Genomic DNA, 22881 nt, shown 5'->3' with positions numbered 1-22881 from the left:
GACACAAGCATGTTTTTGCAGTATGCCGTCTCTTATTTTCCCCACAGTCTTGTAGAAAATAGTTTTGTTTTTGACTTTACAGAATTTGATTGATTTCTGCAAAGAGAAAGGGGGGGGGAGGGGAAAGAACAATGTTTGGTGCATTTTAGGTAAAGAAAACCAGTATTTTCAGACAGCCTGATCTAGTAGCATCAGAAGCAAAAGAAGTGAATTAAATAAAATCTTTTCTTGATTTCACATCTGCACTCAGCAATTAAAAGAAAAGAGTTAAGTAATTAACCGTTTATGAGTCTTGATTAAAAAGGTGTCATATCAAAAGTCATTAAGTCTGGATGAGGAAAATGGGTGTTTGTCCAGAACTTCCCCTAATGGAAAAAAAAAAAGAAGAAAATCTGTATGATGTATGTACCAGTGATGGAAAGAAAATATCGCACACCAAAAATCGCATCAATTGATCAAGTAGTTTTATTTTTAAATAAAAATATCAAACCTTACAGTTAAATGACAAGTGATGATCTTGCGACGCCATCTTGCAAAAAGTCTGAAGAAACAAAGATAACTATTTAAAACTTTTGTGAGATTTTATGAAGCCATTCTTAACATAAGGAGAGGGGATTAGAAAACTCAAATTCGCTTAAAAATGATTTCCTTTATAAATAAAACCACTTGATCAATTTACCTGATTTTTGCCGTTCAATATTCCCGTTCTGTCGCAGGAACGTACATTACACATATTTTTCTTTAGTTTTGTTTTTTTTCAAGCACCAGAAAATGTTATAATGTTATAATATATTATGACCATATGTACACAGGTAGAAGTACAAAGTTTATGAGATTGACAAAATTTATATTATTATCAGGAGGTAATGCTCTTTTCTCTTCCTTGCAATCTCTTTCCCACAGAAGAGATGTTGTGAGCCTGTCTCTGCTGTATCATCATTTTCATGGCAAGTGCTCGAGCTGAATTCCAAATTATCGTTCCCCCTTGCCAAACTTTCACAAAAAAAAAAAACACTCGACTAGCTACAACCACTATATGCGATTTCCCCAACTCTCTAACTATGCCTAAATCTAAATGCAGATTCCATGAGCAAGGCTTCTTTCTCAGAACTGCCTGCTTGTGGGACTCGGTTTTCCGGTTAAATACAACATTGTTGCCTTCAAATCCAATGTAAACAAGTTCTTGTTGAGCCGTCCCCATAAATAATCAAATTTTACTCAATTCACACCATTATCGATTACTACACTACCACCTTACATTCGGTAACCCTTATCCTCGAGTGGCCTTCGGGCCTTGATAAGCAGTGACTTCCCCCACTCGTAATCCATGTGCCAAAATGTTGTATTGACTTTTTTATGGCTCTCTGAATGGAAAGCATAAATGCAATTTTTTATATAACTTTTAGGAACACATGCCTGGCTCCCAGACAGGCTGTTTTCGATTGGTTAAAAGTCTGATAACAGCAACCAATCAAAATTAAAATTATTCGATATAAGGCAACTGGCCCTGATGGCATTCCCATTTATAGTGTTCAAAAAACTAGCCTCCATAGTTACAAAGCTGTTTAAACATTGTCTTCGGGAGAAATGCTTCCCAACACCCAGGACAACCTTATCAGTCTGCCCCATATTGAAAAATTCAGGTGATCGCTCATCTCTCTCTCAGTACAGACCAATCAGTCTTCTGTGTGCCATGAGTAAGTTACAGGGGTTTGTATTACTGTACACATAGATTCGAAAAAGTTGTCAAAAAAACAAATATAGAACAAATAAATGTTATCAAAGGCAAGATAAGTTACTTTTCTACCTAACTGGATATATTTTTTGTGTTTTTATTCAGTGTAACATGTTTATTCAGCTCGAAAAACATGCAGTGTTTACCGATGTATTGGAAAATTCAAAATGGCAGCCGACTCTCTCTCGGAGAGGGTACGTTTGGGAAAAGGTATTATAAATAATAAACTAGACAAAATACTGTTAGAAATTCGCTCAATATATGTTACCGTGACATAAGTTGACATTTATTCGGTTGTTTTCTAAATCTGTGTTAAACAGAGAAGCAATCAACCATCTCAGCAAAAATAACCTACTCAGTGACATACAATATGGTTTCCGTTCTGCCAGATTTACAGCTAATGCAGTAACAGTAATATCTCATAAGATTACTGAATCTCTTGATGCAGGCTTCGTTTCTAGGGCAATTGCTTTTAACATATCTAAGGCTTTTGATAGGGTATGGCATAAAGGTCTACTACACAAGATCTCTAGCTATGGAATAGCTGGAAATGTCTTCTCAATTGTTAAATCATTTCTCTCTGATAGGTTCATAAAGGTAGTGGTTGATGGGTAGAAATCAGAAGCCCACAGTATTAATGCTGGAGTCCCTCAGGGTTCCATCCAAGGCCAAACTCTCTTCCTGATCTTCATCAATGAACTCTCAAATCATATTCTTAGATCATTTATAGACATTTATGCAGATGACACTACCATCTATGGCAACATTTCAAAGGCTGTAAATGACCAAGATGTCTCTGATTCTCCCTCCTCTGATCCTGAGCACGTAGTGCAATGGGGAAAAAGGTGGCTAGTTAATTTTAGTGTGTCTTAAAACAAGCTCCTCTCTTTCCATCAGCAATGCTCTTACCCATATCTATCCCCAATTATAATGAAAGGTTTTCATTTTAAGGACACTCCATGTTTAGACAAGTTCCTTGGTCCGACCTTCACTCCTGATCTGAAACGGAACACGTACAGGGTGGATCAATAAATTTGCAGCTTTATTTGAAAACTTTTATTGAAAAAAATCGATTCAGGTAACTTGATTATGCAGTAGAGCTGTCATCTATTCAATGTAGCCACCTTCAGCCTTGATACGGATCCAGAATTGGGAGCATTCCTTTTCCACAAGCGTTGGCAGGAGCTCAGTGAATACTCAGCAATCAGGCTGGCTTTAGTATTGTGCAAGGTAATATTTGTGATGTTCTCGATGTAAGACTAAACAAAGTAGTCCAGTGGGTTAAGGAGGTCAGTGGAGGAGAGGGGCCAGTGAGAGAAAGGTACAAAGTCGTAGCACTCCTTCTAAAGCTAAGCCTGGGTTTCTTTAGACTTGTGGGCTGGCACCGAGTCCTGCTGCCACACCCAGGATCAGCCAGCAACTACCACCAGGGGATCAGCACACTCTTCACCAGATCCAGGTACACTTTGGTGTTGACGTTCAAGCTAACTTTGAAGATGTGAATTGGCATGATGTGGCGCTCACTTGAAATCACACCAAGGACCATAACCATAGCTGGAAACTTCATTGAGCTGTGCCCTCAAGTGTTGAACCATCTGGATTTGCATTTTGAAGGTGCTGGCAATGGTCCTGTTGAATAACTTGGATTGGTAAAGAGCAGGAGTTGAACAGCGGTGCATCTCCAATCTTGCTCGTTCAATATTTTGTCACTTTCAGACATGATATGAGGCTCTTATCAATTTGGAGATTTGTACACAACTGGCTAACAAACAAAGAAAACCGGTTTTCATCAATTGGAAATGGAAACATGTTGTCTTTTCTAGGGCGATAATTTTATTATTCCACCCTGAACATTCAATTTTTTGTCAAGGTCGCTGGAAAAATGGTTTAATCATTCTACTAATCCAGAAAATATCTCACTGCCGATGTACTCTTCTATCTGTATAAGAGTCAAGTATGTCCTAAAATGGAGTACTATTATCACATCTGGGCAAGAGCTCCTATCTTGCCTTGATAGAGTTCAAAACCGACTTTGCAATCTAGTAGTTGATGCTCTATTTTTTTCTCTGCAACCTCTTTCCCACAGAAGACACGTTGCAAGCCTGACTCTGCTCTAGCATTATTTTCATGGCAAGTTCTCGACTGAGCTCCAATCTATGGTCCCCCTTGCCAATCTTTAAAAAAAAAACACTCATCTAGTCAAAACCACTATCAAAAATTTTCCCCACTCCCTATTGGTGCCTAAACCTAAACGTGGATTCCTTTAACAAAGCTTCTTTCCTAGAACTGCCCGCTTAGGGAACTCTGTTCCGCTGGTCTGTTTTCCAGCTAACTACAATATTGTCATCTTCAAGTTCAATGCAAGCAAATTCTTATTGAACTGTTATCTAAATAATCTAATTATACCAAATTTCTACTACTAACCATTACTACACTATTGTCCCAATGAGTACCACGTACACACACAGTAATCCTTATCCTTGAGAAGCCCTGGGCTTTGATATGTGGTGACCCCTTTGTTTTTAAAAGAAAAAATACCAATCATTTAAGACAAGCAAATATTGAAGGATTTAAAGAACATTTCTCTGTCAGGACTACTACTACTACTACTAAAAATGATCGTTTAATTTAAAGAGCAACACTCAAGGGAGATAATCCAAAATTTTAATAAACTGGTATTTAATTTAAATACTTAAGTGGAGCAAAAAGAGAACTTACCTGCAAAACTTATGCAATAGTAGAATGAAGATGACCACTCTAAGAATCGTAATGTATAGCAAATATTGCTGCCAATAATTCCGGCTTCCCACTTAGATAAATGTGTCATGGTTGATGACTCCCATAGATCCAACTCTAAGAGAATTTTTTTTTAGTTACTGTTGCACATTTTCTTTTTATATCTTTTCTGAAAAAGAATTACAATAATTTTAATTTTTCTTTATTAAAAAAAAAAAAAAAAAAAAAAATACACAAATTATAAACATTAGCATTATTTTTGAAAAATTCAACAAATCAAAATACTGTTAAGGGAAGCATCCCATCTCATAAAAGCAAACAAAGAAAGCACAATTTTGAATTGTTCATTTATTAGAGAATGGATTGAGAGAGAGAGAGAGAGAGAGAGAGAGAGAGAGGGGGTGGTAGTAAATCATATTGTAGACATGTTGACCGGAAGTCAGGATCAGCTGATCAGATTGCGTGTGAGTCACGTGATCAGGTTAGCTGAATCGAAGAGATTTGGTTTGGACTTAGAAGGCGATGGATGGCTTCACAGCCATCTCCTCCTCTTCACTGGGGGGGGGACGCTGACGTGTGTAGAAATGAGACCAAAAGAAACCACGCAAGCCAGGGATTCACTTTCCATTCTTCTGTGAGACATCTGGAAACTGAAATAACTATAAAACCGATTCTTTGTCTTGAAGTGAAATGAATCTTTGTCCAAAACAGGTACCAGTCTCCCCTCCAAGACGAGATGAATTCAGATGGACCAACATCCAACACGTAAGAAGGCATGTCCGAAAATACATGTAACACACACGCACACATTGGCATATGAACATATCATAATTGACTGATCACTAGACGATCACACGACGTTAACCCTGATTAGATATAACACGATTCCCTTTATGATACAACAACACGTTAAAAAAAAAAAAATTTTAAACTATCAGTTGGAATTCATTGGAAATTGGTAATTAAGACACTCTGGAGAATTAACAAAAAGCAGAGTATAGAATCGATTTCCTTCTCACTCTTTGGTAGCTGAAGAGATAGATGAATTTAGTTCTCTCCCACTGCAAAAACTGTGACACAAGGGTCGGAAAGTGGGATTGAGAAGTCAGTACCCCCAGAGAGGGATACTGTGACTTGTAAAAAGTGCCTGGACAGCCTTGTCGATATTCCCTGGTAAGGGCGCCTTAGGCGATTAGCAATAAACTAACTCCCTCTCAAAGAGAGAAGGCAAAGTCTGGGAAGGTGAACCTCCTAGAACTGCACAGAACCAGCATTACACTGCAATCAACAGGGACCAGGTCATTACAGGAATTGTTTAATCTTTGTTGATTTTAGGGGCCGAGGATAGATTCACATATGTGAATGGAGTCTTAATATAGGCAGATATGTGCACACTCTCTTTGGCATCAACGCAAAAGGTATGCTACGTAGCACTATTTTTTTAAATTTAATTTTTTAAAAATATTTTCGTTTTACATAGGAATGCGAGACATTCACTCAATATCTTATACATTCCAACCGAGACATCTTTTTTGTCCCCCGACAAAAGGAGGGTGGACCTGTAAATTCACCCTTATCAGTTCGTCTGTCCGCACTTTTCTCAAATAACTACACCTTGGAACTTTTTTGAAATTTTGCGCAAACATTAAACATGATATAAGTAAAAAAGTAACGGAATGGATTTTCTCGGAAAACTTCGGTTGCCCTCCTAGGGGCGATTTTGGGTTAAAATGGCTAAAATTAACACTTTTGTGCTTATTAAAAAAAATTGATGCCTTGGATTTTTATAAAACTTTCTGAAAAGTTGTAACCGATTTCTATATAATTTTGTTTGTCTATACTTCGCGATGACCCTTGAGTGTGGCTCAGGGGCTCTTTTAGGGCTAATAAAAACACTTCATTTTGGGGGCTATTTTACCAGATTTGTCCAAAATTTTCTGTGTATGTCTGTTTAGCAGTTTTGCATGGTGTTGAACTCAAATTTAAATATGTTAAGGCCTTGGAAACTTTTGGGGCTAAATGGGGAGAGGGGCAAATGATGGACTTTTTTTTGCATGATCCAGAACTCAAATTTACATATGTTAAGGCCTAAAACTGCACCGTTTGTTCATTTTCACCAGAATTCGACATTCCCTGGGGACTTTTGGGGCTAACTAGGAAAAGTGGGTTAAATGCTGAACTTAGTCATTTTTTTTATGCCTCGTTCACTGTGCACTCACGGGGGGGGGGGGCATACATGCTTTACTTGTTAAGATTCTAATCGTTCCTTAAAGTGCAATTGTTTATGTCTTTCTTGCACTTGGTTAACCAGGTATACTTGCCAGGTAGTTTTTTTTTGTAATCTTTTTCATGAGTTTAGTCGCTCTCTAATGATGATGAGCTTCCTAAAATTCCAGTTTCTTTTCATGTCGTAGATAAAACTTTGTACTTCATTATCTTTTCCTACTCGACTGTTGAACACAGAATTATTAAGGCACTAACTTCTAAGATTGCTTCTTTCTCCTTGTCACATAATCTTCTGATATGTGGCTTGTCGTATTGCACAACCAAGAGTTAAATAATCAAGCCTTTATTGTGTGATCTTATATTTTGTTTTAGTGTAGAGCTGCCCTTCTCCTACTTAACTGGTTAAGAGCTTTGAAGTACAAAGCGTTTTTATATGGAAAGAAATAAGATAAAAAATATATATGGAAAGAAATAAGATAAAAAATATATATGGAAAGAAATAAGATAAAAAATATATATGGAAAGAAATAAGAAATATATATGGAAAGAAATAAGAAATATATATGGAAAGAAATAAGATAAAAAATATATATGGAAAGAAATAAGAAATATATATGGAAAGAAATAAGAAATATATATGGAAAGAAATAAGATAAAAAATATATATGGAAAGAAATAAGATAAAAAATATATATGGAAAGAAATAAGATAAAAAATATATATGGAAAGAAATAAGAAATATATATGGAAAGAAATAAGATAAAAAATATATATGGAAAGAAATAAGAAATATATATGGAAAGAAATAAGATAAAAAATATATATGGAAAGAAATAAAATAAAAAATATATATGGAAAGAAATGATAAAAAATGTATATGGAAAGAAATAAGAAATATATATGGAAAGAAATAAGATAAGAAATATATATGGAAAGAAATAAGATAAAAAATATATATGGAAAGAAATAAGAAATATATATGGAAAGAAATAAAATAAAAAATATATATGGAAAGAAATAAGAAATATATATGGAAAGAAATAAGATAAGAAATATATATGGAAAGAAATAAGATTTAAAAAATATATATGGAAAGAAATAAGATAAAAAATATATATGGAAAGAAATAAGATAAAAAATATATATGGAAAGAAATAAAATAAAAAATATATATGGAAAGAAATAAAATAAAAAATATATATGGAAAGAAATAAGATAAAAAATATATATATGGAAAGAAATAAGATAAAAATATATATGGAAAGAAATAAGATATATATGAAAAAATAAAGAAAAAATGAAAGATTACATTTTTGACACAGTGGGTATCGAATAAATGATTTAAAAAATTTTATTTTTATTTTTAACGGTGGTTTAATAAAAATCATCTTTGATACACGTAAAATTCTTGCAAAACTGGAAAACTAATTTCACAGCTTCTCAGACACGAAAAGGTGGTGGCTGAAAGTCAATCATGTTAAGAATAAAGAAGATCATTAGGGACTGCCAAAAGTCACCACAGAATTACGCCACCCTATATGTAACACGATGAAACTCTATTATAAATTAATATTATCAGTATAACTTTTGTACCATTTAAAAGAAGAAGGGCAAAATAAACCAGTAATAATTAAAAAAAAAAATTTTCATCGAACGAAAATAATTAAATTGCGAGATGAAAATCGTGTTTACATAATTGGCGCTTTAAAATAATGTTCCCATGTAGTAGACATTCCGAACGTGAAAACATACCTGGGTTTAATAAATCTAGCAAAAATCAACTAATGGTCAGATTTTTGTGAAATTTTCGATACTTATCCATTTTAAAATGAAATTACATATAAAATGCAGTTTTCGTAAAATATACGAGGGGAAATATTGTTTTAGTGCGTGTCCCCCCCCCCCCATTTATTTTTTCGAAATTCTAACAAAATATATTTAAGTCTATCGAAATTTCTATTTATGAAACATAAGAGTTCAAATAAGTAAAAAGTATTTATTTTTTAAAAATTTAAATACACATATTGAACAAAAATTTACCTTGAAGTTGCAATTAAAAAATTGATATAAACTTAATATTATTGTTTTTTTTTTTTAAATAGCGTTTTTTCGAATTAATATATACTATAATCAGTTGAATTGCCAAGAAAAAGAAACTTTGTAAACAATTTTTAAAAGATTAAAACTATTAAAATTCCATTATTTCAGAATGTTCCGTTACAACATCGATTTTTAATTAATTGTGTTTAAATTTTTTTTTAAATATTAAGGTTTGACTCTTGTCAGCTATTTTATCGCCAGATTAAAACCAATTTGAAAATATTATTGCACAAATATTAAACATTTTGTAGCCCCCCCTCATATTTTGTTTGTCTCTTTTTACCAAACAAAATATGGAACCCTCTATGTAACCAAATGAACATTCAGTAAAACCGTATTTCATATCTAATATACAAATGTTTATATTATTAATCGTTAAACTGTGTAAATCTTAAAACCTAAAAAAAATTATAACAAAGATTAATTAATCATTGCAGTTTGAAGAAAATAAACAAAGGTTTTAAAAAATCATTAAGTCGTATAATTAACACAAATATGACGTCACGGAAACATGCGGTGCATTTTTCACAATCGTTTGGCAGACCCTAAAGATTATTAATACCAAAGAGTAATATTTCTAAAGAAGCCATGTTTTTCTTGGAGTGTTTTCTGAGACTAATGATTTCCCTCTCTCAGTAAGGCTTTCTTCTAAGAGTAATGTTTTTGCTTCCATTGTGAAATTCCTTTCTGAGAGCAATTTATTCTGTCATCACACACACACACACCAAGCAGACCGGCCATGAGAATTTGTTTTTTGTATCGCCACTCGGACCTAGGGTTAGTGATTATAACAAAGAGCATTTTTTATGATTCGAAACGGGAGTGATTCTATAAAATTACCTTTTGTATTTTTCTATTAAAAAAAAAAATAAAAAAAAATAAAAACAAGTTGGATGTTACATCGTCTGAAACGTAAAACAATAAGAAAAAAAATGCAACAAAACCAAGATGACAAAAGTAGCCCGAACAAAAAATATTAAATAAAAAATAACACTTACTAACAAAATGTTCAAAAAGTGTTGTTTGAAGAAAAATGGTTGAACAAAAAAGTTTAGTTTTTACTAAAAACGTTTTTGTTAAAGAAACTGCATAAAGATTTTCGATATTAAAAAACATGGGACATTTTAAGAACTTTTTTGTCGAATAAATTCTATTCAAGATAAAGGCATAGAAAATCGCAGGGTCAGGTCTGTGTAAGTTACGGTTCGCAATTGATTTAACGCGGCATTTTTTGCCACGCACGCATAGAAATCGAAAGTAGAAAAAGAAATGTTGAAAAAACAAAAGTAAAACGACTTTCTCGGCCAAAGGTCAAAGAAAAAACAAAAACAAAAAAAAAAAAACACAACAACAAAAAACTTAGGGTTTGTATTACTCTACACATAGATTCGAAAAAGTTATCAAAAAACAAATATATAACAAATAAATGTTATCAAAGGCAAGATAAGTTACTTTTCTACCAATCTGAATATATTTTTCGTGTTTTTATTCAATGTTACATGTTTATTCAGCTCGAAAAACATGCAGTGTTTACTGATATTGGAAAATTCAAAATGGCGCCCGACTCTCTCTTTAACACGGTAAGTTCAGGAAAAAGTGTTATAAATAATGAACTAGACAAAATACTATTAAAAAATCACCGAATATATGTCAACCTATGTCACGGTAACATATATTGAGCGAATTTCTAACAGTATTTTGTCTAGTTCATTATTTATATCACTTTTTCCTGAACTTACCCTGTTAAAGAGAGAGTCGGCCGCCATTTTGAATGTTCCAATACATCGGTAAACACTGTATGCTTTTCGAGCTGAATAAACAGGTTACATTGAATAAAAACACAAAAAATATATCCAGTTAGGTAGAAAAGTAACTTATCTTGCCTTTGATAACATTTATTTGTTATATATTTGTTTTTTGACAACTTTTTCGAATCTATGTGTACAGTAATACAAACCCAAAACTTATTTATATTAATAAAAAAAATAATATTTACAAGATTTCTAAATCTGATTTTAAACTTTTTTTATAATTTAAAATTGGGTAAATTTGTAGATGCAGGACAATGCAATAACAAAACATATTTTTTAAAAAGTCTTTAATATCAGAAACTGAATTTAACCGAACACCATTGGCTACAGAGTTGGATATTCCTCTGGTTTTACAAATTTGGTACTCCTTGGGCGTTGAGTTCCATGGCGACTAGCATAATAAAAAACATGCGTCGCTCTCTTCCTGACGCAAGCGCACGTAACACTTTTTTTTTATTTACTGACGTTGTCGTAGTAACTAAACAATTACCTGTCACATTATTTATTTTGAAAAAAAGTTTCTCTTTATGAATATTAAAAGAAAAAAGTTATTAAACATTTATTAATGTCTCACTTTTACAGACATTTGTTTTTAAATTTCTTTTTAAATGACGACTTTTATCGATTTTTTTTAATAGCATTTGTGGATGGGTATGCTGACATTTGCTTTTTTAATTTTTTTAAATGACTTTTTATCGACTTTTTTTTTTAATAGTATTTGCGGATGGGTAAAAAACGAAAAAAAATAACTAAACCATTTACTGACAATTTCTCGGTATCTTGACTTTGATAACATTTATTTGTTAAAAATATTTGTAAAAGTGAGAAATTTATTATTTAGTTATTTTTTTTTCGTTTCTTCCATCCGCTATTAAAAAAAAGTCGATAAAAGTCGTCATTTAAAAAGAAATTTAAAAACAACTGTCTGTAAAAGTGAGACATTATTAATAAATGTTTAGTAACTTTTTCTTTTAATATTCATAAAGAGAAACTTTTTTTTCAAAATAAATAATGTGACAGGTAATTGTTTAGTTACTACGACAACGTCAGTAAATAATAAAAAAAAGTGTTACGTGCGCTTGCGTCAGGAAGAGAGCGACGCGTGTTTTTTATTATGCTAGTCGCCATGGAACTCAACTTAAATTGAATAAAAACACGAAAATTATATCCAGTTTGGTAGAAAAGTAACTTATCTTGCCTTTGATAAAATTTATTTGTTATATATTTGTTTTTTGATAACTTTTTCGAATCTATGTGTACAGTATAACCCCCCCCCCCAAATGGGGCAAAAACAAACGAATAAAGATATGGGGACCTAGTTTTGAAAGCCGATTTATCATAATTTTTTTGTAGGTTTCCGACTACTTTTTGATTGTATTTGAAAGATTAAAGACTAAGATTAATTTTCAAAAGGAAAAAATATTTGTACACGTGGAAAAAAAAAAAGTTATGAAAAATGTTTTCACGGCGAGCTACTAGATTCAGCTAAATTTTGAAGTTAAATAAAATTTTTTTTTTTTTTTTTTTTTTACACAGTGATCATCACTTATCAAGGCCCGGAAACCACTCAGGGATAAGGGTTATTGCAAGCACATTACGTTAGTGTGGAGATTTGATGAAGTGTTTACTTAAGAGGGCGGTTCAATTAGGAATTTGTTAACGTTGGACTTTAAGACATCCAAGTTGTAGTCCGGTGGGAAGCAGGCAGACAGAACAGAGTTCCACAGGCGTGCAGTTCTAAGAAAGAAGCTTTGTTCATGGAATCCGCGTTTTGATTTAGGCACAGATATAGAGTGGGGGAAATTTTTCACAGTGAATTCAGCTAGACGGGTGTTTTACGTGAAAGATTGGCGAGGGGGGAACCAGAGATTGGAGTTCAGATGAGCACCTTGCCATAGAAATAACGATAAAACAAGGATAGGCTCGCAACGCCTCTTCTGCAGGGTAGAGAAAAGAGCATCCCCCACTAAGCCACGAAGTCTATTTTGTACTCTGTCAAGGCAGGATAGGCTGTTTTTAGCAGCTCCTGCCCAGATATGGTAACAGTATTCCATCCTTGGAAAAATCCTTTAAAAAGATAAACATTAGTTTTCGGGGTCTATTTGAAAGATAATTAGTAGAGTCCTAAGATATTGAATTAAGTAATAATAATAATAATAATAATAATAATAATAATAATAAAATAAAACACCTCGTTTGTACAAAACATAAATTAATTAACCCAAAACCGAGTGATTCTGGCGTTCACAAAACGTAATAAACTAAAGTTTTTCTGAACACGGAATACACGGAGGCCCAAAATTTCAGCCAGTCGAGAGACTAAAAGTGACGTCATGTAGTTAAAAGGGAGGGAGGGTTGTGATACCCCCCCCCCCCAGACGTGCATCCGTACATTCCTATTCTGAACGTTTGTATAAATTTTTCAATTTTTTAATTTAATTATTTTTCTATGTTCCTGTTTTTAAATTATTTTTTTTAAATTATTGTTCAATATAACAAAATATGTTACGCCGAAAGTTTCACATTCTTGCGAGCAAGGAAATTGTATATAGAAATTATGCGAAACCTGCAATTTAAAAAAAAAAAAAAAAGTAGAAATATTTTTTGCAATTATAATTTTTTTTGTGGGTGACAATGTTAAATAAACAATGCTTTATTCATTGGTAATATCGGTAGTTTGAGAAATTTGTGCAAGCCTTTTCCAGTCTCACACAAAAACACGCGTTCACATTTCAAACCACTTTTCTTGTCATACACATATGCGCGCACATACACACACCTACATACATTCACATCCATGTGCATACACACACACGCTACCACGTACGCACACATGGGCAAATGACACTGGAAACAACTACAAAAGCAAAAGACCTTCGGGGCACGCTTTACACCCCCTGCTACTATGTGTGGGGCAAGAGCCAACAGACAGTATGCACACCTTACACACTTTCTCTCTCCAGGGACTGGATTGACTTTCTCTCTCTCTCTGCAACAATAGACTTTCCTTCTCACCAGTTAACAGCGAGAAACGCACGCCAAACTAAACACGTGCTGTATATTTTTCTTTCATTTGTTTCTTCATGAAATAAATTCTAGTTTGTTTATTTCAATTTAACATGTTTGTTTCTTTCTCAAAACAATTCATTTTTCCTATTTTGTACGACTGGGGGATATATATAATATAACACCCTAGTCCGCTACAAACTGGTGACACCCAAACATGAGATGAACACGCATTTCCTTCTATGCCACAAGTCCCACAACAAACCGGCGACTGACCGACGTGGCTAGATCTCTAGAACAAGCAGAGAAGAATACGGTAAGCTTCGATAACCACCCGAACGTAGCCACTACCGTAATTAAACCAGAAGACACTCCCTTAGCCGTTATAAAAGGAAATACCCCAAAAGGATTTTTTTTTCTTCTGTGGGGACACACGACATTCACGGGCAATGTGTCCTGCGCGTAAAGCCGATTGTAGGAAATGTAGGAAAAATTGCCATTGGGCGAAGGTATGTAAAGCTTTCGACTCCACTGCTGCTGTGTTATACGACCCAGACTCCCCCACCCCCACCCATCTCTCCTGACTGAATAAATGGGCAAGTAGTGAACACTATGGTAAACTCCGGCAGCGTGGGGACGTTTATTAGCAAAAATACAGCAAGGAAGCTGAAACTTTTTATTATTCCCAAACAGAAAACCGTAGCATTGGTGGACCCTAATCATCATGCCAAAATCATCGGCGCAAACTATTGTTGACATCTCCCTAAATAGTAAAAACCACCACGCCATGACAGTGGAAGTAATTAAGGACCTGTTCATTGATATGATTATCGGAAAAGCAATATAAAACTGTGACCCTGAAATTTGACGGTCCCAGGGAAAAACTTATTATTGGAGCAATGGGTAAGAGGGACAGTTTTCCATGTATCAAAATTTCTCCTTCCCTTTTCTCTCATCTTTCTACACGGATGACCCCTATTGCCACCAAATCTCGTCGTCACTCATTCACTGACAACATATTTATTAGAGACGAAACTGCCAGAATGTTGAGGGAAGGCATAATAGAGCCCTCTATATCTCCTTGGTGAGCCCAAGTTTTAGTGACCTCTAACGAGAATCAAAAAAAAAAAAAAAAAAAAAAAAGAAAGAATGGTGGTCGACTACAGCAACACCATAAATAGATTTACAGAACTGGATGCCTATCCCATGCCGAACATTAATAAAATGATTGATGATATAGCTCGATACGTTTTTACAACACTCGACCTGAAGTCTGCTTACCATCAAATCCCAATTAGTCACGCCGATCGGAAATACATATCATTTGAAGTAAATGGAAAACTTTACCAATTTACTCGTATCCCTTTTGGCGTCACTAACGGAGTAAGTGCCTTTCAAAGATGCATCGATTAACAGACACTTTTGTGTATGTAGACAATGTCACAATATGCAGAAAGGATCAAAAAGAGCATGACCACAACCTTCAAAGGTTTTATAATTTAGCGAAAAGATACAACATCACGCTTAACCAAAGTAAGAGCATCATTTCTGCTACTTCTATCACACTTCTTGGTTACACAATCCAGAACAACCAAATTGCTCCTGATTACCTCAGGCTAAAACCACTCCTTGAAATGCCACCGCCTCTAAATTTCCAGTCGCAAAAACGAATAATTGATATGTTCTCTTACTATAGTAAATTTATTCGAAACTTTTCTGATAAGATACTGCCTCTCAACCATAACAAGGAGTTTCCACTGCCCCCGTCTATTCTAAATTCTTTTCAAACGCTGAAGACTGACTTAAGAAATGCTACCCTTATAACTGTTGACCCGGATAAAGAATTTGTAGTAGAAACTGATGCCAGTAATTACTGCATTGCTGCTACTCTAAACCAACAGGGTAGACCTGTTGCATTCTTTTCTTGGACACTAAACCCGAATGAGATTAGGCATCATGCTGTCGAAAAAGAAGCTGCTGCGATTGTCAAAGCCCTCCGAAAGTGTCGACATTTCCTACTCAGGAGACATTTAAAAGTTATTACAGATCAAAAGAGCATCAGTTTTATGCTTGATAAGAGGAAATCTAAAATCAAAAATGATAAGATATGTCGTTGACGGATCGAACTGTCACAATTCAAATTCAGTATTGATTACCGTCGAGGGACGGAAAATACAGCTGCTGACACATTTTCTCGCATCTCTGCATTAATGCACACTTTGCAAGACCTCCACGACTTGCATGTTACACTATGCCATCCTGGTGTCACGTGACTCAGCCATTTCATCAAGACAAGAAACCTTCTTTTCTCTTTAGAACAAATTAAAAATATAACAGACTCGTGCTCCTCCTTTCAGTATCTGAAACCTAAATTTGCCAGTTGTAACAAAGGAACACTAATACAGGCTATACTACCCTTCCAGCGATTAAACATCAACTTTAAAGGTCCTTTACCTACTTCTGTGCGTGGTAACAAATACTTACTTACTATAGTTAATGAATATACTTGCTTTCTCTTCATACCCCATTAAAACACTCTTTTGATGGGATGTCTCCTAGCGGCCTCGGCTGCATGGAGACAGGGTAGTACACGTCAAGGATTCGTCACTTGACACTCAGCCCAACAGGTGAGGGGCCGGGAACCGGCCCAGCACCTGTTGAACTGAGGTACACCGCCTGGGTAATACCTAGGAGGTCCACCCTCCCAGGCCTTGCCACCGGGCTTTCCGGTGGGGCAAGTTTATTGCTTGCTGCCTGAGGCGCCCTGACCGGGGAATGCCGACGGGGTTACTCAGGCAATTTTTAAAATTGCAGGAGTGCCCCTCCTTTAGGGGAGCCTGCGGGGTTCCCACTTTCCGGCCTTGTGCCACATTTTGCTGAGGTGGGCAGCAAATAAATAAATATCTACTTGCTTTCTCTTTGCCTTCCCCTGTAAGGATATGGCTAGCAAAACCGTGATCCACTGCCTAAACCAACTATTTTCACTTTTTGGTAAGCCCGATATGATACACTCTGACCGGGCTGCCGACTTCCTTGCAGGAGAAATCAAAGATTACTTACATGGCAAAGGTATCGCCACCTCTAAAAGAAGTAGATACCACCCTGAGGGTAATGGGTAAGTTGAGAAACTCAATGGAATTTTATGGAAGGCCATCCAAACGACCTTACACTCTAGCAACATAAAACTGCCCCATTGCAAATATATACTACCAAACGCTCTCCATTCAATTAGGTCATTACTATACACTGCCACTAATACGACTCCTCACGACAGAATATTCAAATATAGTCGTAAATCTTCCTCCGGAACTTCTGTTCCCACTTGGGCGAACCCCGGGCCAATATATGTCAGAAACCATACTAAGTCTAGTAAGCTCGACCCTCCGGTAACCCCTGCTACCCTATTAGACATCAACCCCTACTATGCTCATGTACGACTACCATCTGGTGTGGAAACTACCTGCCTCTTAACTCCTCAAATCAAGAAGATCAACACAATGAAAACAATTCTGCAAGCCCTGAAGCCCCTAAAGAACCGCCACCTGACGAAAATAATACCTACGTGAAGAAGAAGAATCCCTTACCTGATCCTGAAAATATCGATGCTCTCCAAGATGTGGACGCTGAGGACCAAAATCCCTGTGAGTCAGTGTGACGATTTCCAAGTAAATATAAGGACTTCTTAACCTAGTACTGAACAGACTAAATTTAACTTCTGTAATTCCATACTTAATTATTGTTGAAGGGGAAAATGTTAGAATAATTTGCTTTGACTCTTCCGGAAATAAAGGATCGTAGTTATTCCCCTTGGCTGGAATTAAGGATTCCGCCATAGTGATTTCTCGAAAACACGTGTATACTTTTAAGTTGATAAAATCTTTACGAAAGGCATTCCTGTTTACTCGTCTTTTATCTCTACTTATCATTTCAATAATAAAAAGAAAAAAAAAACCTACTCGACGAGAACGACTGTTTTTGTTTTAATAATTATTTTTATTTAAAATATTTTTTAGTCAAAAGTTAAAAATAACTATAGTCTCCGGCCAATTAAAAAAAAAAATATATAAAATAACAAAATAATCCGAAAAGTGCAAAGTTCAAGGGAAAATAATAATTTGAAAAAAAAAAAAAAAAAAAAAAAAAAAAACGCCACACACGCAAAAATAACATTTTTTTGTTAATTAAAAAAAAAAAAAAATCTCAAAATAACATTTATTTGTTAATTTAAAAAAAAAAAAAATCTTACCATAACATTTGTTAATTTAAAAAAAAAAAAAAAAAAAACATAGTAAAAATTCCATTTCCTTTGTAATGTTTGCATTCTATGGGTTTTAAACTTAAAGACTAATTTTTTTATAGAATCTCACCATAATATTTACATTTTAATAAAAGGTAGTTAAAAAAAACAAAAAAACAAACTAACTTTGGTTTTAGCGTCGTAAAAACAGATACGATTCTCTTAATAGTTGCATAAAGACTACATTTTATATTATTAATGTTATCAACTTTGGATATTCATGCAGAGAGTGATCCGTGCTGAAATAATAACATTATTTAAAAAGCTATTCTTAATATGGGGAGGGGAGGGTGTTTTGTACATATTCTGTACTTTAACCTTACAATTGAATAAAAAAAAAACTGTGCAAGTCTATAAATGGTCCACAAGTAATCTTTTTTACTATAAAGATCTGAAAAAAATCTTTATAATGTACGTACTTGTCACTGCATGAAAAGGTCATATTCCAAAAATAACGTAAATCGATCAGGTAATTTTTTTTTTTTTTTAATTTTTTATTTAAGAAATAAAAATATTACGAGACATTTTATCGAAGAAAAACTTCCCACCATCTTGTTTTTGAATGATACACTGCTAGCGACACCTATTGGGAATGTTTGGAATATAAGATCAGTAAGGGGCAGACAATTGACTGTCCACGCTATAGAAAAAGAAACTTGGAAAATTAAGACATTTCATAAGTTTTTGAGGATGTTGAAAACGAAAATAACGTTTAGAATTCCAGCAAACGAGTAGTTTCCAAGATATGAAGAAATGTTAGTTTAAAGAAAGTGGGGTATCACTTTTCTATAATAATTTAACATATAATGATCACCCACTTTATGGCCACCACTAGTGTAAAACTTGAATTTACGCCGCTGAAATAAACATTTGCCGAATTTTTGTTGGAGTATCGTCAACGTGTGGGTGCTCAATTTACGTAAAATTCTTCATATCTTGGAAACTACTCGTTTGCTGGAATTTTAAACGTTATTTTCGTTTTCAACATCCTCAAAAACTTATAAATGTCTTAATTTTCGAAGATTTTTTTTCTAGTGTGGAAAGTCGATTGTCTGCCCCTTTCTGGGCTTATATTCCTAACATTGCCAATAGGTGTCGCTAGTAGTGTATCATTCAAAAACAAGATGGTGAGAAGTTTTTCTTAGATAAAATGTCTCATAATATTTGATTTTCTTAAATAAAAAAAAGATTACTTGATCGATTTACGTTATTTTTGGAATATGACATTTTCATGCAGTGACAAGTACGTACATTATAAAGATTTTTTTCAGATTTTTATAGTAAAAAAGATTAGTTGTGGACCATTTATAGACTTGCACTAAAAAAAAAAACAATAAAACTTTTAATTAAAGTTTTATTATGTTTTGTTGGTACTTGTACAGTTTAATCAAGACAAAAAGTGAAAATATCGAAAAAAAGGTTATATTGTACGTATCTGTTATGGACTGAAGATCTCCGAAAAAAAATTCATTTAATTTGATCGAGTAGTTTTTATTTTACAGCAGAAAAACACGTTTTTATGAGAGCGCGTTGAAGTCAGCCATTACAAAATTTGTTGAACTCGCCAAAGGGAGATAACTCCTGTTAAAGCGCCGACACTCCCTCCCCATCTTTATTACTAGCTTGGGTTTGTATTACTGTACACATAGATTCGAAAAAGTTGTCAAAAAACAAATATATAACAAATAAATGTTATCAAAGGTAAGATAAGTTATTTTTCTACCAAAGTGTACATATTTTTTGTGTTTTTATTCAGCTCGAAAAACATGCAGTGTTTACCGATGTATTGGAAAATTCAAAATGACGGCCGACTCTCTCTCGGAGAGGGTAAGTTTGGGAAAAGGTATTATAAATAATAAACTAGACAAAATACTGTTAGAAATTCGCTCAATATATGTTACCATGACATAACTTGACATATATTCGGTTGTTTTTTAATAGTATTTTGTCTAATTTATTATTTATAACATCTTTTCCCAAACTTACCGTGTTAAAGAGAGTGTCGGGTGCCATTTTGAATTTTCCAATACATCGGTAAACACTGCATGTTTTTCGAGCTGAATAAACATGTTACATTGAATAAAAACACGAAAAATATATCCAGTTTGGTAGAAAAGTAACTTATCTTGCCTTTGATAATATTTATTTGCTATATATTTGTTTTTTGACAACTTTTTCGAATCTATATGTACAGTAATACAAACCCACTAGGTTTTCTTCCTAAAAATCGAACCTTTTGTTCGGTATCATAACAAATTGTTTTTTCGCTGTAAAAAAAAAAAAAAAAAACTACTTGATGAAATTAAGTAAAATTTTTTTTCGGAGAACTTCAGACTATAATGAGTATGTACAATATAACTTTATTTTCATTTTTTTTTTAATGTCTTCACTAAATTGTATTAGCGCCGTTTTTTTTTTTTTATTCAATTGTAAGGTTAAAGTACAGAATAGGTACAAAACACCATCCCCCTCCCCATGTTAAGAATGGCTTTTTAAATAATAACGTTATTATTTCAGCACGGACCACTCTCTGCATGACGAGTACCAATAAAAAAATATCGTTATTAGTAGCATCCTAAATTATGAGATGAAAAAAATGAACGAATCTCTTAGTAAAATGGCGTTGTCTCTCTCTGCACAATGACCTTGTATAAAAAAGCGCCCATTAGGCCACAAATTAACAAATAAAGCGTTTTGGTTAAAATACGCTAGAGTACGAACTAAAGACTTACCTTTAAAAAGTTGATTTTTAGAGGTATTCGGATCTGTTTTGAACGGACATCACACTTATAATTGTCGCCGAGAAGTAGTTTTCGTGATATTAAGACATTTATTATCTCATGCATTCCATAGTTTTCACTGGTGGCCATGTTTGTTTTCGCGCATGTGCATTTAATTTTTTTTTTATAGCAGACTTAGAGTCGCTTTTTCTTCTGCATCACTAAAACTTGTAAGAAATGTATGAAGATTTGTGAGAAAAGAAATACTTGGTACTTGATCCGCTGCTGTTCCTCGTACTAATCGGCGACATAGACGAAAAAGTCAAATCGTCTTTCGTCTCAAGTTTTGCCGACGACACCAGGATTGGCAGGAAAATAAAAGATTCTTCTGATGTACAAGCTCTCCAAGATGATCTAGACGCTATCTACCAATGGGCGGATGACAACAATATGCAGTTTAACTCCGGGAAATTCGAGTGTATCAAATACGGTAGAAGGAAGGACCTGAGAGAAGCATCTAAGTACTCGACCCAAGACGGGAAGCTAATTAAAACCAAAGATACTGTGCGCGATCTGGGAGTAACGTTGGATTCTGATGGTACATTCACCTCCCAGATCGACAAAGTTTGTTCAACTGCACGGAGCCTTTCCAGTTGGATTCTATGCACTTTCAAAACGAGACAAAAAAACCTAATGCTGACACTCTGGAAGTCGCTGGTGTTGCCGCACATTGATTACTGTTGTCAGCTGTGGACTCCGGACAGAAAAGGTCATATTCAAGCATTAGAGGCCATCCAGAAGTCGTTTCTAAGAAAGATAACTGGTTATAGTCAATTGAATTATTGGAAACTGCTGGATACGTTGAATATCAAATCGATTCAACGCAGGCAAGAAAGATATTCAATCATCTATACCTGGCGTATGATGGAGAACCAGGTGCCCAACGCTGGTATACAGCACCATATCTCAAAACGTGGCAGAAGGTGTGTGGTACCACCCCTAACCAGTGCTAGGGACAACTGGATCCGACGGCTCAGGGAATCGAGTTTAAATTCCCGGGGTCCTACGCTCTTCAATTGCTTACCACGTAACATCAGAGAGATCACGAACTGCAAAACAGAATCGTTCAAGTCGGCGCTGGATACCTGGCTGAAGTCTGTACCAGACGAACCTCAGATCCCCGGTTATACCGCTATGAGACGCAGTGAATCCAATAGCTTACGCCACATGCTTGTCTGTGTAAAGAGGGACAGCGAAATGGTGCAGCGGTCTATTGATTCGACGCCGCCTATACCGTCCCAACTGGAGGCCGCTTGCCGCAGTGACCTTGGAGGGCTCTGACCGCCGAAAGACATCACACAAATTCACACAAAATATATATATATACATATATATATAAAGAACGGATGAACAGTGTCGCCAGTTTGGCATTCAGATGTCGATTGATTCCAAAATGAGGATCGATTTACCGGAACGTCTGTATTCGGTATAAGTATAAAAATTAAAAAAATTAATAGATTTATGAAATATGTCGTTTTGAAATATCGCTTTGTGGCATTTTTTTTGGTTCTCAATTTTAAAATTCTTAACCAAAATTAAGTTTGCAATTTAATAGGTACTGGCAAAATGAATGCCGATGCTCAAAATGTATAAACATTTTCACCCCCCCCCTTTACTTAAAAAAAAAAAAAAAAAAAAACATCACCAAAAATCAGGAAATTAACCAATTTTAATGAAAATTTCAGTATTTATCAAATGATGATCGCGGAATATAATGAACTAATTATTTTTATTTAAATCCGAGCGGAAATATATTATTTTGTTTAAGCAAAAAATACCTTTACTAAAGTTATAATTTTCAGTAGTAAATAAAAAACGCAAGAATTTATTTTTGCTTTTTTTTTTATATATATAAATAAAGCATAGTAATTTGTAACAATAAAAATAAAATAATTTTTACAGGAACATTACGAAAAAAGCCCACAAAGTCCGTATTAATGAATTCTATATAACTCGACAAAAATTGAATTTCTTGAACTACCGATATTACCATTGAATTAAGCATTGTATATTTAATATTTTCACACACAAAAATTATAACTGCAAAAAAATATTTATTTTTTTTTTTTTATTTTTTTTAAATTACAGGTTTCACATAATTTTTTATATGCAAGATTTTAATAATTTCCTTGCTCGCAAAAACGTGAAACTTTCGGCGTAACATTTTTATATACATATATATATATATAT

General features: G+C 34.3%; 1 protein-coding gene across 1 annotated transcript in view; it reads right to left on the bottom strand.

Annotated features, from left to right (window-relative positions):
• LOC145239956 (dolichol kinase-like) overlaps nucleotides 1–22881 on the bottom strand; it is an 89466-nt gene that overhangs the window by 65368 nt on the left and 1217 nt on the right. Inside the window, exon 2 of the mRNA XM_080103542.1 lies at nucleotides 4454–4640. Within this exon, the coding sequence (XP_079959668.1) occupies nucleotides 4454–4562 (109 nt within the window). The 5' untranslated portion in view covers nucleotides 4563–4640. The remainder of the gene's footprint in view (nucleotides 1–4453; nucleotides 4641–22881) is intronic.

This window comes from Euprymna scolopes, chromosome 19 (assembly GCF_053919585.1).
Source record: "Euprymna scolopes isolate OS-2025 chromosome 19, ASM5391958v1, whole genome shotgun sequence".
NCBI classification, from domain to species: Eukaryota; Metazoa; Mollusca; class Cephalopoda; order Sepiida; family Sepiolidae; genus Euprymna; species Euprymna scolopes.
The sequence above is the reverse complement of the archived record's forward strand: the minus strand, read 5'-3'. Positions and strand labels throughout refer to the sequence as shown.